Raw genomic sequence first — 15,990 nt, 5'->3', positions numbered from 1 at the left:
AAGCAAAAATAAAATAATCTCTATGATCTCCAGTTTGTGTTGTTCAGTAAAGGCAACAGTCACATTATCTGCCATTTGGTGAAACTATGTAATAAACTGCACCAATAGAAGGTACTTTAATCTGAGGTTTAAGAACCACTGATGTAGTATTAAAAGCCTTTCTTTGGAAGAAGTACAGCCAAAATACTCCTTAGAAGCGAGGATGGCGAGACACCATGTACTTCGGACATGTTATCAGGAGACACCAGTCCCTGGAGAAGGATATCATACTTGGTAAAGCAGAGGGTCAGCAAAAGAGAGGAAGACCCTCAACGAGATGGATTGACACAGTGGCTGCAACAACGGGCTCAAACATAGCAGTGATCAGCGTTTCATCCTGTTGTACATAGGGGCACTATGATTTGGAAGCCACTCAATGGCACCTAACAACAGCAAGCTACACACACACACACCCTTCGATGACTCAGTCTTTTTTCCCCCTTAACATTATATTTGAAATTCATTCCTGCTGATGTATGCTAGTAGAGATCATTTTCACTGCTGAAGAATAGGTCACTGTATGAAAAATTTTCAATTTATCCAGTCAATTGGTGGACATTAGGGTTGTTTCAGCTTTTTTTTTTCCCCCCAGGTACAAATAATACTTCCATGAACATTCTTTTTATTGTTCTCCCTGGTATATTTGAACAAGCATTTCTATAGGGTGGAATTCTTGGTTGCAGGGAATGCATGCCCGAAAATTGATCAGGTAATGACACATTATTTTCCAGGTGGTTGTACCAATTTATACTCCTGCTTTAATTTCTTGAGAGTTCTTCTTGCTCCCTGTCCTCCCCAATTCTTACTGTTAGGCCTGTACACTCTACCAATCTAGTGGGTGTAAAAGGTTATCAAAGTGTGGTTTTAATTTGCATTTTCCTCTAAAAGTTTTAAAATTTTGGCTTTCTCATTTAAGTCCCTGGCCCATCTTAATTTGATTTTTGTGCATGAGGTTATATACTTACCTGTTTTTTGAAATTTTCCTTATACTTCTCCTGTTTAAAAAGAACTTCCAAAGAGGGACTTTTATTCTTTTTTTTTGAGGACACCCAATGGATTTATCGAAGAATATGAATACATACAGAGAAGTACATTTTCTAAAGAATAAGAGCACTGTGAGGTTCTATGGATAATGATGGACTTGTATAAAGTTCTACTGGTTCACATGTGGCCAGAAACTGTTGGAAATTTAGTAATTTTGCTTCCTATGCCCTATAAAAAGGTCAGGATTAGATCTATAATTACAATTTATGGCATGCATAAACATAATTCACAAAGTAGATAAGTGTCCAACCATGAAATTATGGTCACTGGATCCTTCTTATTTAAATAGCTGAGACATTTGAGATTTTAAAACTTAACACTTAATATTAAGTAAGACATACTGAATATGGCACAAAATAAATTATAAACTATTTTAGAAAGTCTGAAGCATAATCTCAACTGTATGATTTCTACCTTCGTAGTAGAACTACTTCAATTCTAAAATGTGTGCTTGGTAAAGGATGAGGAAAGAGAGAGAATACACAGAGGATCTTCAAGGTTTTTAAAAATTATTTAACATACGTAGTACATGAAAATAACATAAATCCACATAAATACATTATATTTGCATGGAAAATTTTATTAAATAATACAATTCTTCCCTTTTTTGTTGACTTCTACCAGCTTCTTTAAACTGCTTCCTATGAAACACTATTCAAAACGTGTTAGATTTTTATGAATGTTAGATGTTACATCTCTTTCCTTCTCTGCCCCATACTTACACTAAAACAAATTATTTGAAAAAGGTAAAATAAATAAAATGTGGCATGCTTTCTTAGCTGTTTTGTATCCTGTATTAAAATATTTCACAATATGAAAGCTGAAAATAATTTTATTGGTTTTTCTGTACATATATTAATATACTTCTATTGAACATATTATTAACTAATAAGCTCTTCGCTGTTTTTGTTGAAGTCTACCAACTTAAAAAAATGTTTCCTATGAAAACATCATCCAAAACGTGTTATTTTAATGTTTATAAACATCAGGTATTACACATCTCTTTTCCTTCTATGTTGCGTACTTAACACCAAAACTAATTATTTGAAAATGGTAAAATAAGTAAAATGTGGGATGCTTTCTTAGTTGTTATGTATCCTGTATTAAAATACCTTACAAGTATAAAAGTTGAAAAGTAATTTAATTGTTTCATATACAATTTTCTACCTATTATAAATGAATTAGTTTATGGAATTAAGTCATTTGCCATCTCAGTACAAGAATATAAGGGCATTATTACAACTCTGCGATGACTGATTTAAAGTATATACACATTAAAATACTACAAATGTGGCATATTTAGTATTTATCAAGCAGAAAACAGTGTTTATCTTTGCATTTGGCAACAATATCTTATAAATAACTACTACTTTCAAAGCATTATTATTGGGTAAGTTTTATGAAGAGGATTTCTGAAATGTCACCTTCCTCATCCAAAACCAAAAATAAACGAGGAATTAAAAATATGTTATTACAAAAGATGGTGGCTGGAAAGAAAGATGACATGCAATAAGATACAGGGCTATCAAGATGAAAATGCCTTTGCTTCGTTCAAGATCTAGAATCTTAAGCAAAACCTCATTTGATGAGTTTAACCAGATTTTCTTCTCTGATTATGTTAAACCCCAAATTTACATACATTTTCTTTAAAACTTTAAGATGAACATTTGTTTAAGCCATATGAAATCATTTAATCATTTATATGTCAAACTTAATAAGGCTGAAATTCAATGGAAAACAATGAAATAATTTACCGTGCAGTAATCATAAAAACTTTAACTGATTTTTATTATCTTCTTTTTGGGCATCCCTTATTAAAGCTTGTGATTTTTATTGTAAATAAGCAAAAAAGTGATTGTTTTCAACATACTTCTTTGCACCACAGTGTAATGGGTGGTCTCAATCTCAGTTAACCTTCAGTACTCTGTACATACTATTTTGAAAGACTGTGGTGAAGTAAGGCCTCCCATCCTTAAGCAAGATGCTACATAGAGGAGGGTTAGCTGCATTGGAAGGATCTTCCACATCCCAAATTTCAAGCATACTGCAACCAGGTCTTAAAAAAAAGAGACACATATATATTAACAATGCATTCACATCTAGAGGAAATGTATAAATTATAAGGGATTTCCTAGATTTTAAGATATAATTCATAAAGTGAAGATTTTCATGTATTTCTAAAGATATGAATTCAAAATTTAGAAACAATAAAATGAAAATAAAAAGAAAAACAATACAAATGAAAATAAGTACGTTGCATTTTCATGTCCCATTGAACTGAATAATGAGACATGTCCTGATAATAAAGGTTCAATGCACATCCAGAAATACACTTAAAAATTCACTTTCAAAATGAAATATTTATTTCACTTTTTAAGTGGCATCATCATCCAAACATCAGACCTAGTAGTGCAAAACAAACCAAACCAAACTCGTTGCCGTCAAGTCGATTCCGACTCATAGAGACCCTATAGGACTAAGTAGAGCTGCTCCATAGGGTTTCCAAGGAGCGCCTGGTAGATTCAAACTGCCTATCTTTTGGTTAGCAGTTGAGCTCTTAACCACTTTCCCAGTAGTGCAAAGAGACAAATTAAATAAAAGTTAAAGTAATTCCTGATGAATAAATTGACTTGGATATGGATGAAAACATACATCCAAGACAGGAAAGGGAGGCTCTTATGCCAATTTTGTTCTCAATCCTTTCTTTTTTGGGTGGCTCTGTGAGTGGGCATGAATGAGACAGTATGTCTCCCTAGAGAACAACCCTGCGTGAGAGTCATTAAAGGGAAGGAGTTAGGCAAAATTGGCTTCTAATTTTTTAACAGCTATATTGAAGTATAATTTACATACAATAAAAGCCACGTGCTTCCTGGGTAAAGTTTGATAAGTATGGGCAAATGTGTGTAGTTATGTAAGCACTGCTACAATCGTGACACAGAACACGTCTACCATCCCATTAAATTCCCCATGCCCTTTTGCAGCCAATCCCCATCCCCAAATCTGGCCCCAGGCAACCAGTGATCTCCTTTCTGTCACTAGAGTTTTGCCATTTCTAGAATTTCATGTAATTAGAATTATACATTATGTATGTTTTTATTTCTGGCTTCTTTACCTTAGCATAGGAGCCCTGGTGGCACAGTAGTTAAAGTACTCAGCTACTAACTGAAAGGTCAGCAGATCAAACTCGGCAACTGCTCCTTGGGAGAAAGATGTAGCAGTCTGCTTTCATAAAGGAAACCCTATGGGGCAGTTCTCTACTCTGTCCTACAGGGTAGCTATGAGTTGGAATCAACTTGCTGGTTTTTTGTTTCTGTTTTTGTTTTTTTTTTAACCTTAGCATGTTTTTGAGATTCATACCTTACATGTTATAATTCCTACAACTTCCACTGTAGTTTAGTAGTTCTTTTGTTTTTATTGCTGAATGGTATTCCATTGTATGGAGATACCACAATTTGTTCACAAGTAGATGAACATTTAAGATATTTTGAGTTTTTGGCAATTATGTACAATGCTGCTATGAACATTCATGGGCAAGGCTTTGTGTGGACAAACATCATAATTTCCTTTAGGGAAATACCTAGGAGTATTGTATGGTAAGTGGTGGCACAGCAGTTATTTTGCAACCAACAGGTCAGCAGTTCAAATCCACCAGCCGCTCCCTGGAAACCCTATGGGGCAGTTCTACTCTGTCCTATAGGGTCACTCTGAATCAGAACTGACTCGATGGCAACGGGTTTTTTTTTGGTGTACTGTCTGTTTAAACATTTAATCAATTTTAATTGTGTTGTCGTCTTATTGACGTGTGGGAGTTTATTATACATTCTGAATAAAAGTCCTTTGTTAGATTTTTTTAGATTTGAGGCATAATTGCTCAAAAATTGCTTAATATTTTGCAAATATTTACAGTGTACAATTTGTTAAGTTTTGACTTATGTATACACCCATGAAACCATCACCACAAACAAAATAGTGGGCATATGCATTACTCCCAAGAGTTTTCTCATGTCCTTTTGTAATCCCACCCTCTTGCTTCTTGCCACCTCCCTCTCTCCCCAGGCAACCACTGATCTGCTTTCTGTAGCTACAGATTAGTGTGCTGTGCATTTTCTGAAATTATATTTTATGCATCCTTTTTTTGACAGGCTTCTTCCATTTAGCATAATTATTTTGCAATTCATCCATGTTGTGTGTATCAATAGTTCATTTCTTTTTATTGCTGAGTAATATTTTATTGAATGTATATTCCAACAGTGGAGCCCTGGTAGCACAGTGGTAAGAGCTTGCCTGATAACCAAAAGGTAAGCAGTTCGAATCCACTAGCTGCTCCTTGGAAAGCCTATGAGGGCAGTTCTACTCTGTCCTAAAGGGTCACTATGCGTTAGAATTGACTCGATGGCAACGGGTTTGGGTTGTTTCCAGTTTGGGGCGATTACAAAGATAAACTGTTATGAATATTTGTGTACAGTGTAAGTATGGTATGGATGTATGCTTTCTTTCATCTTAGGTAACTGTGTGTAGTAGGGTATGTTATACTTTTTATGAAATTGCCAAACTTTTTCAAAGTGGTTGTACCATATTACATTCCCACCAACAGTACAGGAGAGTTCCAGTTCCTCCAAAGCCTCAGCAACACTTCGTATGGTTAGTCATTTTTAATTTTAGACATCGTAGTAGGTGTGTAAGGAACCCTGGTGGTGCAATGGTTAAAGTGCTCAGCTGCTAACAGAAAGGTCAGTGGTTTGAACCCACCAGCTGCTCCATGGGAGAAAGACGTGGCAGTCTGCTTCCGTAAAGATTACAGCCTTGGAAATCCTATGGGGCAGTTCTCTGTCCGATAGGGTTGCTATGAGTCCGTATCGCCTTGATGGCAATGGGTAGTAGGTATGCAGTGGTATCTCACTGCAGTTTTAATTTACATTCCACAACTCACTAGTGATGCCGAGTATCTTTTCACGTGCTTATTTGCCATCTGAATGTTTTGTTGTTGTTGCTGTTGTCTTCTCACATATTTTGCCCATTTTTAACTGGGCTGTTTTCGCATTATCAGACATATGCTTTGCAAGTATATTCTCCCAGGCTATGGTTTAGCTTTTAATTTTCCCACAGTGTCTATGAAAGAGCAGAGTATTATAATTTTGATAAAGTCTTATTTATCAGTTTGTTCCTTTAAGAATCATGTGTATGGTGTTGTATCTAAGAAATTTTTGCCTAACCCAAGGTAATATCAATTTTCCTCTAGCAATTTTATATCTCTAGGTTTTACAGTTAGGTCTATTTCTCATTGTGAGTTAACTTTTGTATGTAGTGGGAGATATGAATTGAAGTGTCTTTTTTTTTCCCTTTTGTATAAAGATATCCAAGGTCCCTGAGTGGCACACAGTTAGTACTAGACCACAACCCTAAAGGTTGGTGGTGAGAATCCACCCAGTGGGTTCAGTTCTTTCGGTCTGAGAAATGCCAATTGTGTTCTTCCCTTTTGGTTTTTATCTCCAGGTCTTTGAACATTTCATCATAACACTTTACCTTGCCTTCTTGAGCCACTCTTTGAAATCTTCTGTTCAGTTCTTTTATGCCATCATTTCTTCCATTTGCTTTAGCTACTCTGTGCTTAAGAGCAAGTTTTAGAGTCTCTTCTGACATCCATTTTGGGCTTTTCCTTCTTTCCTGTCTTTTTAATGACCTTTTACTTTTTTCATATATGATGTCCTTCATGTTGTCCCACAACTCTTCTGGATTTTAGTCATTAGTGTCCAGTGTGTCAAATCTATTCTTGAAATGGTCTCTAAATTCAAGTGGGATGTATTCAAGGTCATATTTTGACTCTTGTGGACTTTCTTTGATTTTCTTTAGCTGCAACTTGAGCTTGTGCATATATAGATTAAAATTATGATGTTCCTGTTTTTTCTTTTGAAAGATGCCAATTTTTTCTAGTGTGGATAAGAACTTATTAGATATTAAAATTTTGGAACTTATTTTTTCTAAAATCTGTTATAGCCAATTCCAAATTATCCACAGGAAAAATGAAAGTTCTTAATGTTAAACTTAATGCAACTAAGAAGAGCCCTTAAGCCAAGGAGTCTAAGCAAAGACCTGAAGGGATCCATTAAACAGAATTGTATGATTTTTAGAAACTGTAAAGTTCAGGAATTTCAAAAATTTTAATTAGAAATGTTCTTCTTATATGTCTTTTTGAGTTATATGAAACTTTCCTCATAACTCTTATAATTCCAATACACTTCAACTGTAGTAGCAGAATGCTAATATTTCACTTTGCTATAAACTCAGATCTGTATTTCAGACATCTAATAAAAACCATCATCAAAATTTGAAAAATTATGAAAAAATGTTAAGTTTAATCAACAACAAACAACCCAATTAAAAAATGGGCAAAAAACTTGGACAGTTCACCAGAGTATATTCAAATGGCCAACAACTACATGAAAAGATGCTCAGTGTCAACAGCCATTAGGGAAATGCAAATCAAAACCACAGCGCGATACCACCTCACCCCCATTAGAATGGCAATAATAATAATTTTTTAAAAACAGAAAACAAGAGGTGTTAGAGAATGTGGAAAAATTGGAACCCTCACCCATTGATGGCAGGAATGCAAAATGGTACAGTCAATGTGGAAAACAGTCTGGCAGGTCCTCAAAAGGTGGAGATATGACCCAGCAATTCCAATCCTAAGTATATACCCAAAAGAAGCGCAAGTGGGAATGCAAACAGAAACCAATGTTCATTGTAGCACTTTTCACAACAGCCAAAGGTGGAAACAACCCAAATATCCATCAACAGATAAACGGATAAACAAAAGGTAGTACGCACATACAATGTAACATTACTCAACTATTAAGAGAAATGAATTCTGATGCATGTTATCATATGAATGAATCTTGAAAACATTATGCAGAACAAAATAAGTCAGTCACAAAAGGACAAATACTGTTGACTTCACTGATATGAGATAAGCAAATATATAGAAATCAAAGCTTATTAGTGGTTACCAGAGGTGGGAGGGAGGGGGAAGAGGGAGTATTTGCTAGTAGGGCACGGAGTTTACATTAATGGTGGTAGAATGATTAGGAAAATGATAGGGATAAGGGTTGTGCAACATGAAGTGTAATCAATGTCATTGAATTAAGTGTGTAGAAATGATTGAATTTAATGAATGTTTTGCTATGTGTAAAAAAAAAATAGTTAAGTTTAAGATGGTAAATTAAAATAGAAAACCAGGACACTAAAATACACTATAAAAAAACCAAAGCAAACCCACTGCTGTTGAGTTGATTCAAACTCACAGCGACCCTATAGGATAGAGTAGAAGTACCCCACAGGGTTTCCAAGGAGCAGCTGGTGGATTTGAACTGCTGACCTTTCGGTTAGCAACCATAGTTCTTAACCACTGAACCATCAGAGCTCCAAAATACACTATAATTTTTTGAAATTAGATTCCATTTAAATAATAGTATTATTTTACTTCTCTACATGAAATGATTTTAACTAAAATACCAGGGGTAATATTTTCATGGAATTTATTTAGGCTAAGTAGTGCCTGGCTATTGCAAACAATTAACGTCCTTGGCTGCTAACCAAAAGGTTGGAAGTTCTAGTACACCCAGGGGCAGCAAAAAATCAGCCATTGAAAACCCTACAGAACACAGTTCTGCTCTGACACACATGGGGTTGCCATGAGTTGGAGTTGACTTGATGGCAACTAGTTTTATTTAGGATAAAAACTCTTAAACAACCAGGACTACTGTAATAAACTGAAACCCTTCTGACTAAAAATATACCATATCATATATCACAGACTAATACTCACTTGGTTCTCACAACACACCACGCCTCCTCTAAAACGTAATAATTCACATGTAACTCCAACAATTTATCTCTCACTTCTTTGGCGGATTTTCGACTATATGTGGAATAAACTATTTTTGTCCGGGCCCTTTAAATTCAAACAACAAGTTAAAAGATTTTAAAGTAAATAATAGAATGGATGAAATAGAATTTGCTAGCAAATTAAAATCTCAGTGTTCACTGGATGAAGTGTTGATATATATGACTCAAAATAGCAGAAATTATTTCTGGATAGCACTTTCCTAATTCCTACTCATTTTTTGCAAGTGCTAAAACTTACAGCAGTTTAAATTTTCATACACAGCTAGTTAGTGTATAAATTAGTTTAGAGTTGTACTGGGTGGCAGGATAGTAGCTCAGGATATAAAATTTCCTTTGATAATTCACAAAATAATTAATGTGCTCGTGGAATAAACTTAGATAGAGGCAGAATGTGGTGAAAACATGGATATCAGTAGATAATTTCATACACAGAAGCTCTGAAAACCACACGTTGAGGCTGAATGTAGTAAACAAAACATTTACACAATGGGCTTCTATAGTCTCAAGGCAAGGGGAAAAAGCACCTTACCAAAAGCTTGAGAAACAGGGAGAAATGTGGCATAACAGATAATTTGGTACTAAAGGGAATTCTTATGAAATCTTGATCAACTTATGCATTAAATGTAACAAGATTTCAAGCATATAGGATGCTCAATCCTCACAACTAGACATAAAACTAAAAATAATTTAAAATGTTACTGCTAACAACACGTTACTAGAGGGAGCAAAATAATTTTTAAAAACCACTCATTTCAGAAAAATCAAAACTTCCAGATCTGAATGGAAACTGGCGTTCTCACAATCAGCTAGCAAAAGAACACCTTAAATTTCATGTAATTTTTCTATGTTAAAAAAAAAAAAAAGCTAGTCATACAGTCACCAGTAAGATCTAGGACAGGTGCTCAGTTCTGCGCTTGTGGAGTCTAGAGCAGGGGTTGGTTTGGCAAAGTAGAAACCTGGGCCCAATCCAGTCCACCTCCTATTACTACTACTGAGGAATTTTATTGGAACACACGAACATACCCCCCCCACACACATAAACACACACAACACACACACACACGCTAGTGGTAAATATGTGATGTATTTTTCTCTTTGAGAAAAAGGATTTTTACTTTTTTCAGTTTTCAGAGATTTATTAAGCCTGCTCAAAGTGATCAGATAAATATTATAATTTCTGGATAGGTATGATTTTTTTTACTTCCAGCATGAATATAAGTATGAGGGCATATAAGTATATGTGTGTGTGTATAACACTTTCTCTATTCCTAAAAATAAGCAGTAAGTGAGGCTGGTGGAAATATTTAATTGGTTGCCAACCTCAAGTCTGCATCCTCGTAATGTGGGTGATTGACAATGGGGTGAAGCGTGGACAGTTTGACACTTGCCATTGTGGGCATGGCGCCTGCAAAAACAGCATCTGAAAAACAAGATCAAATTCCTTAAAAGAACATTTTAAAGAAAACCAAAGTTAAAACTAATCTTTAATATTTGAACCAACATTAAGAAAGATGAGGTATATTTAAACGATAACCATTGGATTCATTCTTTATATTCACTCAGTATGTATTAATTATTTACTATAATAATAGTTAACTTTAGTTTCATGTTATCTTAGTACCAGAAAGTGTGCCAAATATTTTTACAAAATCATCTTTGCACAACTACTCTATGAGGAGGGTTCTATATTAATCTTATTTATAGATAAGGACACTGAGGCATGGCCAAGTGGCTTACTTGCTCGCACAGCTAGGAAGTGTCAAAGCCCACCCTAATAAACACTTCACTACAGCCTCCCGCCATGTTGAAGCACTATGCTAAGAGACAGTACTACAAAGGCACAGAGGACTAGAAAGAATCACAGAATTTTATATCTTGTTCCAATAATTACAAATACTAGGAAAGAAGAGATCGTTATAAAGGGCAAGTCTCATGGCACATTATTTTAAGTGATTTTTAATGGATTGTGAATTATAAGCCTGAGGACATGTTGGAGTAAAGCAATGTTTTCTTCCCTCAGGTTGTCTTTAACTATTCATAATTCAGTTTCGTTAGTTTCCATTTAACTTTATATAATTTATACTTTTCACCAAATCATTTCTTTACTTGCTAATAGTGCTTTTTGGAATAATGGCATGTACAGTTATACTGCCCTTTGGTAATAACCAGGGATACTCTCTGGCTTCAGTTTCAGTTTTGTCTCTTGGAAGACCAAAAGACCAAGTGCTTACTTTCTGCCACTTTTGTGTAATCAATGATCATATAATTGTGAAGGTTATTATCATTTTTAAACAGCACAATAAAGTTAGTAATAAGAATAAGGCACGCTATTCAGATTTACTGTAATTTACTTTCAAATATAACTAAGCATTCTAAATGTATCTTTTAATGAAAATCTCTTTATATGCCTTAAATTTGGAAACATGTTATTCAGTTAAGTAGAAATGTCTATTATTGAGAGATTCAATAATTAATGATGACAAGCTGTTAGGCTACAGTAGTGGTTCTCACCCCGGGGTGATTTTGCTCCCCAGGGGATACTGTCCATGTCTGGAGACATTTTTGTTGTCAAAACTGGGGGAGGGAGTAGGCAGAGATCAAGGATGCTCTTAAACCCCCTGCAATGCACAGGACAGCCCCACAACAAAGGATATCTGGCCCAAAATGTCAAGTTGCTGAGGCTGAGAAACTGTGGGCTAGAGGGACCCAAAGCCCAGGGTCAAGATCATCCAGAAGAAATTAGGTATGCCTGTTTCGGTGCTATTAATTACTTTTGTGTGTGGCCTTTTTAGCTATGGTCTTGTACCTCCCACCCAGGTGACTGTGGATAGAGCGATTGTGGCCTACCAAGGGGATTGGTCAATTTTTCCTTAAAAAAGAGCCAATTCTAGAGCAGAGGGGAGGAGCCTGCCACCACCAAGGAAGGAGAGACCAGCAGAAGAGAGCCAGCAGCAGCAGACAAAGAGGTGGGCTTCCCGGCCCACGGAGAGAAAAAGCTGAGTGCCTTTGGGCAGAGACTGAGGCCCAGGGAGAGGCGTGCCTGGGAGCCCGCCTGGGAAGAGGCTATCCTGATGGAAGAACTGTATCTTGAGTGTTCCTGAGCCTGAATTGTAACTGTTACTTCCTCATAATAAACCTCATAATCTCGAGTATGGTCTGTGAGTTCTGTGTGGCCATTGCAATGAATTAACAAACCCAGCAGAGAAGTAGAGAGTGCTGTGTGAGGGATGGTAGGTGTCAGAATTAGTAAAGATGGCAGAGAGAAGAGGTTTGTCTGGCTTCCGCCTCATGGGAGTCAGCCTTGCGCTGCTGATCTTGGTTCTCCTTCCCCCTTGTGGGGTTAGAGGAGGTCAGACACCGCCCCCAAGTCATTTTCACACCAGTCCAACAAGAAGAGCTAGAATCACTGAGGAGACATGATTTATGGAAGAAAGAGGGGGAGAAATACTGCCTGGCTTCTCCTTTCCTCTTGGTTATTATTTGTTGTTGAGTTGGTTCCAACTCATAGCGACCCTAATGGACAGAGTAGAACTGCCCCACAGAATTTCCAAGGAGCAGCTGGTGGATTTGAACTGCTGACCTTTTGGTTAGCAGGCAAGCTCTTAACCACTGTGCCACCAGGGCTCTTTCCTATTGGCTGGAGTTAATGGGAGTTATCGTAGAAGAAGTTGCCAAACGTAAGCTCTCTCTACCAGGAACCCAAAACAAACACTGAACCAGAGAACGTCATAAGAAAAGATTTAAAAAGCAAGTACATTTTAAAGCTTTGGAAAAAACAGCTGTAACTGGGGAGAGGCAAAGGAGAGTAAAGGGAGTGCCTACCTCCTGCTCCTGCAGGGCAAAAGTCATTTGGGAATTAATTTTAAATTTTTAATTAAACTAGCAGCTCTAAGTGATGAGGCACTGTCATCCATACCCTTTGACAGCCAAAGATCAAATATCTGAGTGGAATCTTATAAAGATTTACCTTAGTTAATGATGGCTAATTAGTAAAATGGTGTCTATCAACTAAGCGAGAAGAAACCAAATCCAGGAGTCACAAGATAAATTCAAACAAACCACAATGAAGAATTTCTGTCAGAGAAAATTACTACACATCAAAAAGTCTTGGATAACACTATAGACTACTTACAGAAAGTATTGTAAAAAAAAGAAAAACCTGTTGCCATCAAGTCAATTCCGACTCATAGTGACCCTATAGGACAGAGTAGAACTGCCCCATAGAGGTTCTAAGACTATAAATCTTTACAGAAGCAGACGGACACAACTTTCTCCCACAAAGCAGCTGCTGGGTTTGAATTGCGGACCTTATGGTTAGCAGCCAAGCACTTAACCACTGCACCAGAAAGTACTGTAGAATATACTTACTCTCTGGAAAGTTATTTAAATATAAAATAAACATCTATATGCTTGAGGTAGTTTCAAATAAAGAGAGAAATTTTTAAAAGTAAGCTACAAAGAATATTTTGGACTATTTAAAGTGGAATTTAGACTAATCCCTTTGAAATAATTTAGAGAAGAAAATAGAACGTCCAAGATATTTTTAATCCCTCTGCACCTGACTGGTTTTACACCGAGTTAAAACAGGTAGTTAGCAATGACAGAAGTGATAGGAGTGCCAGTAAATTTCTCATGACCAAAATTATCTTCTCCAATGACCTGTTTCAAGATCTGAAATTTTGTCATTAAAGATTGATTTCTTCGATTTATCGCTGTTCCAGTTAAAACACAGTAATGATCACTGAGAGTTATAGCACATAACTTATGAACAGTCATTAATTTCTTGATGTTAATTAAATTATTTTTGACAGTTACCTAAGAAGAGTTTAAAGAGGACAAAAAATTGCCTTTTGAAAGGATTTGATTGGACACTACAATGACCACCTATGAGGGTACAAATGACTATGCATGCGTGTATCTTAAAATTTCTATATTATAGATTTTATGTATTATATATATAAAATAATAACTATATAATGTGTAAGTATATAGTTATATAAGTATGTAATATATGTAAATGTGGGTATACATATATAACTAAATAACTAGATACCTGGTCTGGTATTGTATTTGATCCATTGTATAAGTTCTTCCTGAGGCAAATTATTAAATTCTCCTATTATGCTCCATTGATTATGGAGGTTTGCACAACCTTGTATTGACATCACTGTTAGAATGCCAAAGATAACATTCTCAAAACGAACTCTGTAAAAAAGCCAGCCAAACAGCTGAAATGAAAGAAACCATTTATTTATAATTCATTTACAAATCATTTATTTATAATTTGTGAAGAGTTCTATCTAGTCAATAATAAATTATCACTTTGGTGCTTAAGCTAAGATAGATTAAACCAAACCAAACCAAACCTGTTGTGGTCGAGTCAATTCCAGCTCATATCGACCCTACAGGATAGAGAAGAACTGCCCCACAGAGTTTCCAAGAAGCAGCTGGGGGATTTGAACTGCTGACCTTAACAGCCATAGCACTTAACCACTGCGCCACCATTACCATTTGATAATATCATTACACTAACATACGGAATTATCATCACCTATAATTTAAAAACAACAAATCTTTTGGGCTTGCAAGGTCCAGTTAAAACTGGAGCTTTCTCTCCTGAAAAGAATTAAGAAATATCTGATCTTTTAAGTACTGATTTACTGCCAGGGATTACAATTAGTAAAGAGCAATTTTGAAACATCCTAGAACTAAATCCTTTAACATTTAGCCAAATGTTAAATGGACATCTTGAATAACAAGGGGAAATCCCACTGGACTGACAAGTATGTTCCTCTCAAGAAAATAGTCATTATGATATCCTAAGAAAATATACTCATAATCAAAATTAAATAAAGTGTTTCTAGAAGTGTCTTGGTCCCAACATTCTAGCTACTTTGTCTAGCTCTTCTACATATTAGTTGCGCTAAAGGAACCCCAAAATTGATGACTTCTCCTAAGTACTCCCTAAGCCAAATAGGACGATACTAGAGACTCACTGCACCTACTCTAGAATTGGAGCCCTGGTGGCGCAGTGGTTAAAAGCCTAGCTGCTAAACAAAAGGTTGGCAGTTTGAATCCACCAGTTGCTCCTAGGAAACCCTATGGGGCAGCTCTATTCTGTCCTATAGGGTTGCTGTGAATCAGAATAGACTCCATTGTAATGGTTTTTTTTTTTTTTTTTACTCTACTATTGCAAGAGCACTTCAGGATAGTTTTGATGGGCCAGGAAATTCTTGCACAGACCTGAACCCCAAATGTTTGCGGAAAGGATGCTAACAGTGGGGAAAGTATGTCTCATCACCTATCATAGAAATATCTGTTAAAATCTATGAATAATTTTCAAAGCTACTTGTAGTTGCTTTTCTTACTCTATAGTGGATCATGAACTAATAGTTTAAATCATTTCAGTTATTTAAGTAAAATCACTTAGTGTTTTTATATTTTAGACTACTCAGCAAAGCCATCGTAACTACACTATAGTTGCTATAGTTGTAGCTACAGGAGAATGAATACCTTACCCGTCGAGAGCAGATCAAGGAGGCCATAATACACATGTGAGGTGTCAAAAACAGCTTCAGCCTCATAATTAAAATGGCAAGGGCAGTAAATGCTAACAACTGCAACGTGTGAAAAACCAGCTATAACAACACAAAATAAAACAAAATGACATTTTCACTTGATATATTTTAAAATTAATAAACATGAAATGCAGTAAATTGAAACTGTTGTTGTTCATTAGGACAAGGATCTTTTCACTTAGTAATGAGTATATTTTTATTTTTATTTTTATTGTACTTCAGGTGAAGGCTTACAGAACAAATAGTTTCTCATGAAACAGTAGTACACATATTGTTTCATGACTTTGGTTAATGACCCCACAACATGTCAACCCTCTAACTTCTCAACCTTTTTTTTTGGTGAAAATACACATAGCCAAAGATACACCATTTCAAAAATTTCTACATGCACAGTTCAGTGACATTGACTATGCTCTTCCAATTG

General features: G+C 35.8%; 1 protein-coding gene across 1 annotated transcript in view; it reads right to left on the bottom strand.

Moving 5' to 3' along the window:
• Window positions 1-2,988: 2,988 nt before the first annotated feature.
• Window positions 2,989-15,990, bottom strand: part of DPY19L2 (dpy-19 like 2) — a 115,381-nt gene continuing 102,379 nt past the window's right edge. Inside the window, exons 18-22 of the mRNA XM_004385312.1 lie at window positions 15,507-15,626; window positions 14,042-14,216; window positions 10,309-10,408; window positions 8,909-9,034; window positions 2,989-3,139 (exon numbers count right to left, since the gene is read on the bottom strand). Of these exons, the coding sequence (XP_004385369.1) occupies window positions 2,989-3,139; window positions 8,909-9,034; window positions 10,309-10,408; window positions 14,042-14,216; window positions 15,507-15,626 (672 nt within the window). The remainder of the gene's footprint in view (window positions 3,140-8,908; window positions 9,035-10,308; window positions 10,409-14,041; window positions 14,217-15,506; window positions 15,627-15,990) is intronic.

This window comes from Trichechus manatus, unplaced genomic scaffold (genome assembly GCF_000243295.1).
Source record: "Trichechus manatus latirostris isolate Lorelei unplaced genomic scaffold, TriManLat1.0 scaffold00137, whole genome shotgun sequence".
Taxonomy (NCBI): Eukaryota; Metazoa; Chordata; class Mammalia; order Sirenia; family Trichechidae; genus Trichechus; species Trichechus manatus.
The sequence above is the reverse complement of the archived record's forward strand: the minus strand, read 5'-3'. Positions and strand labels throughout refer to the sequence as shown.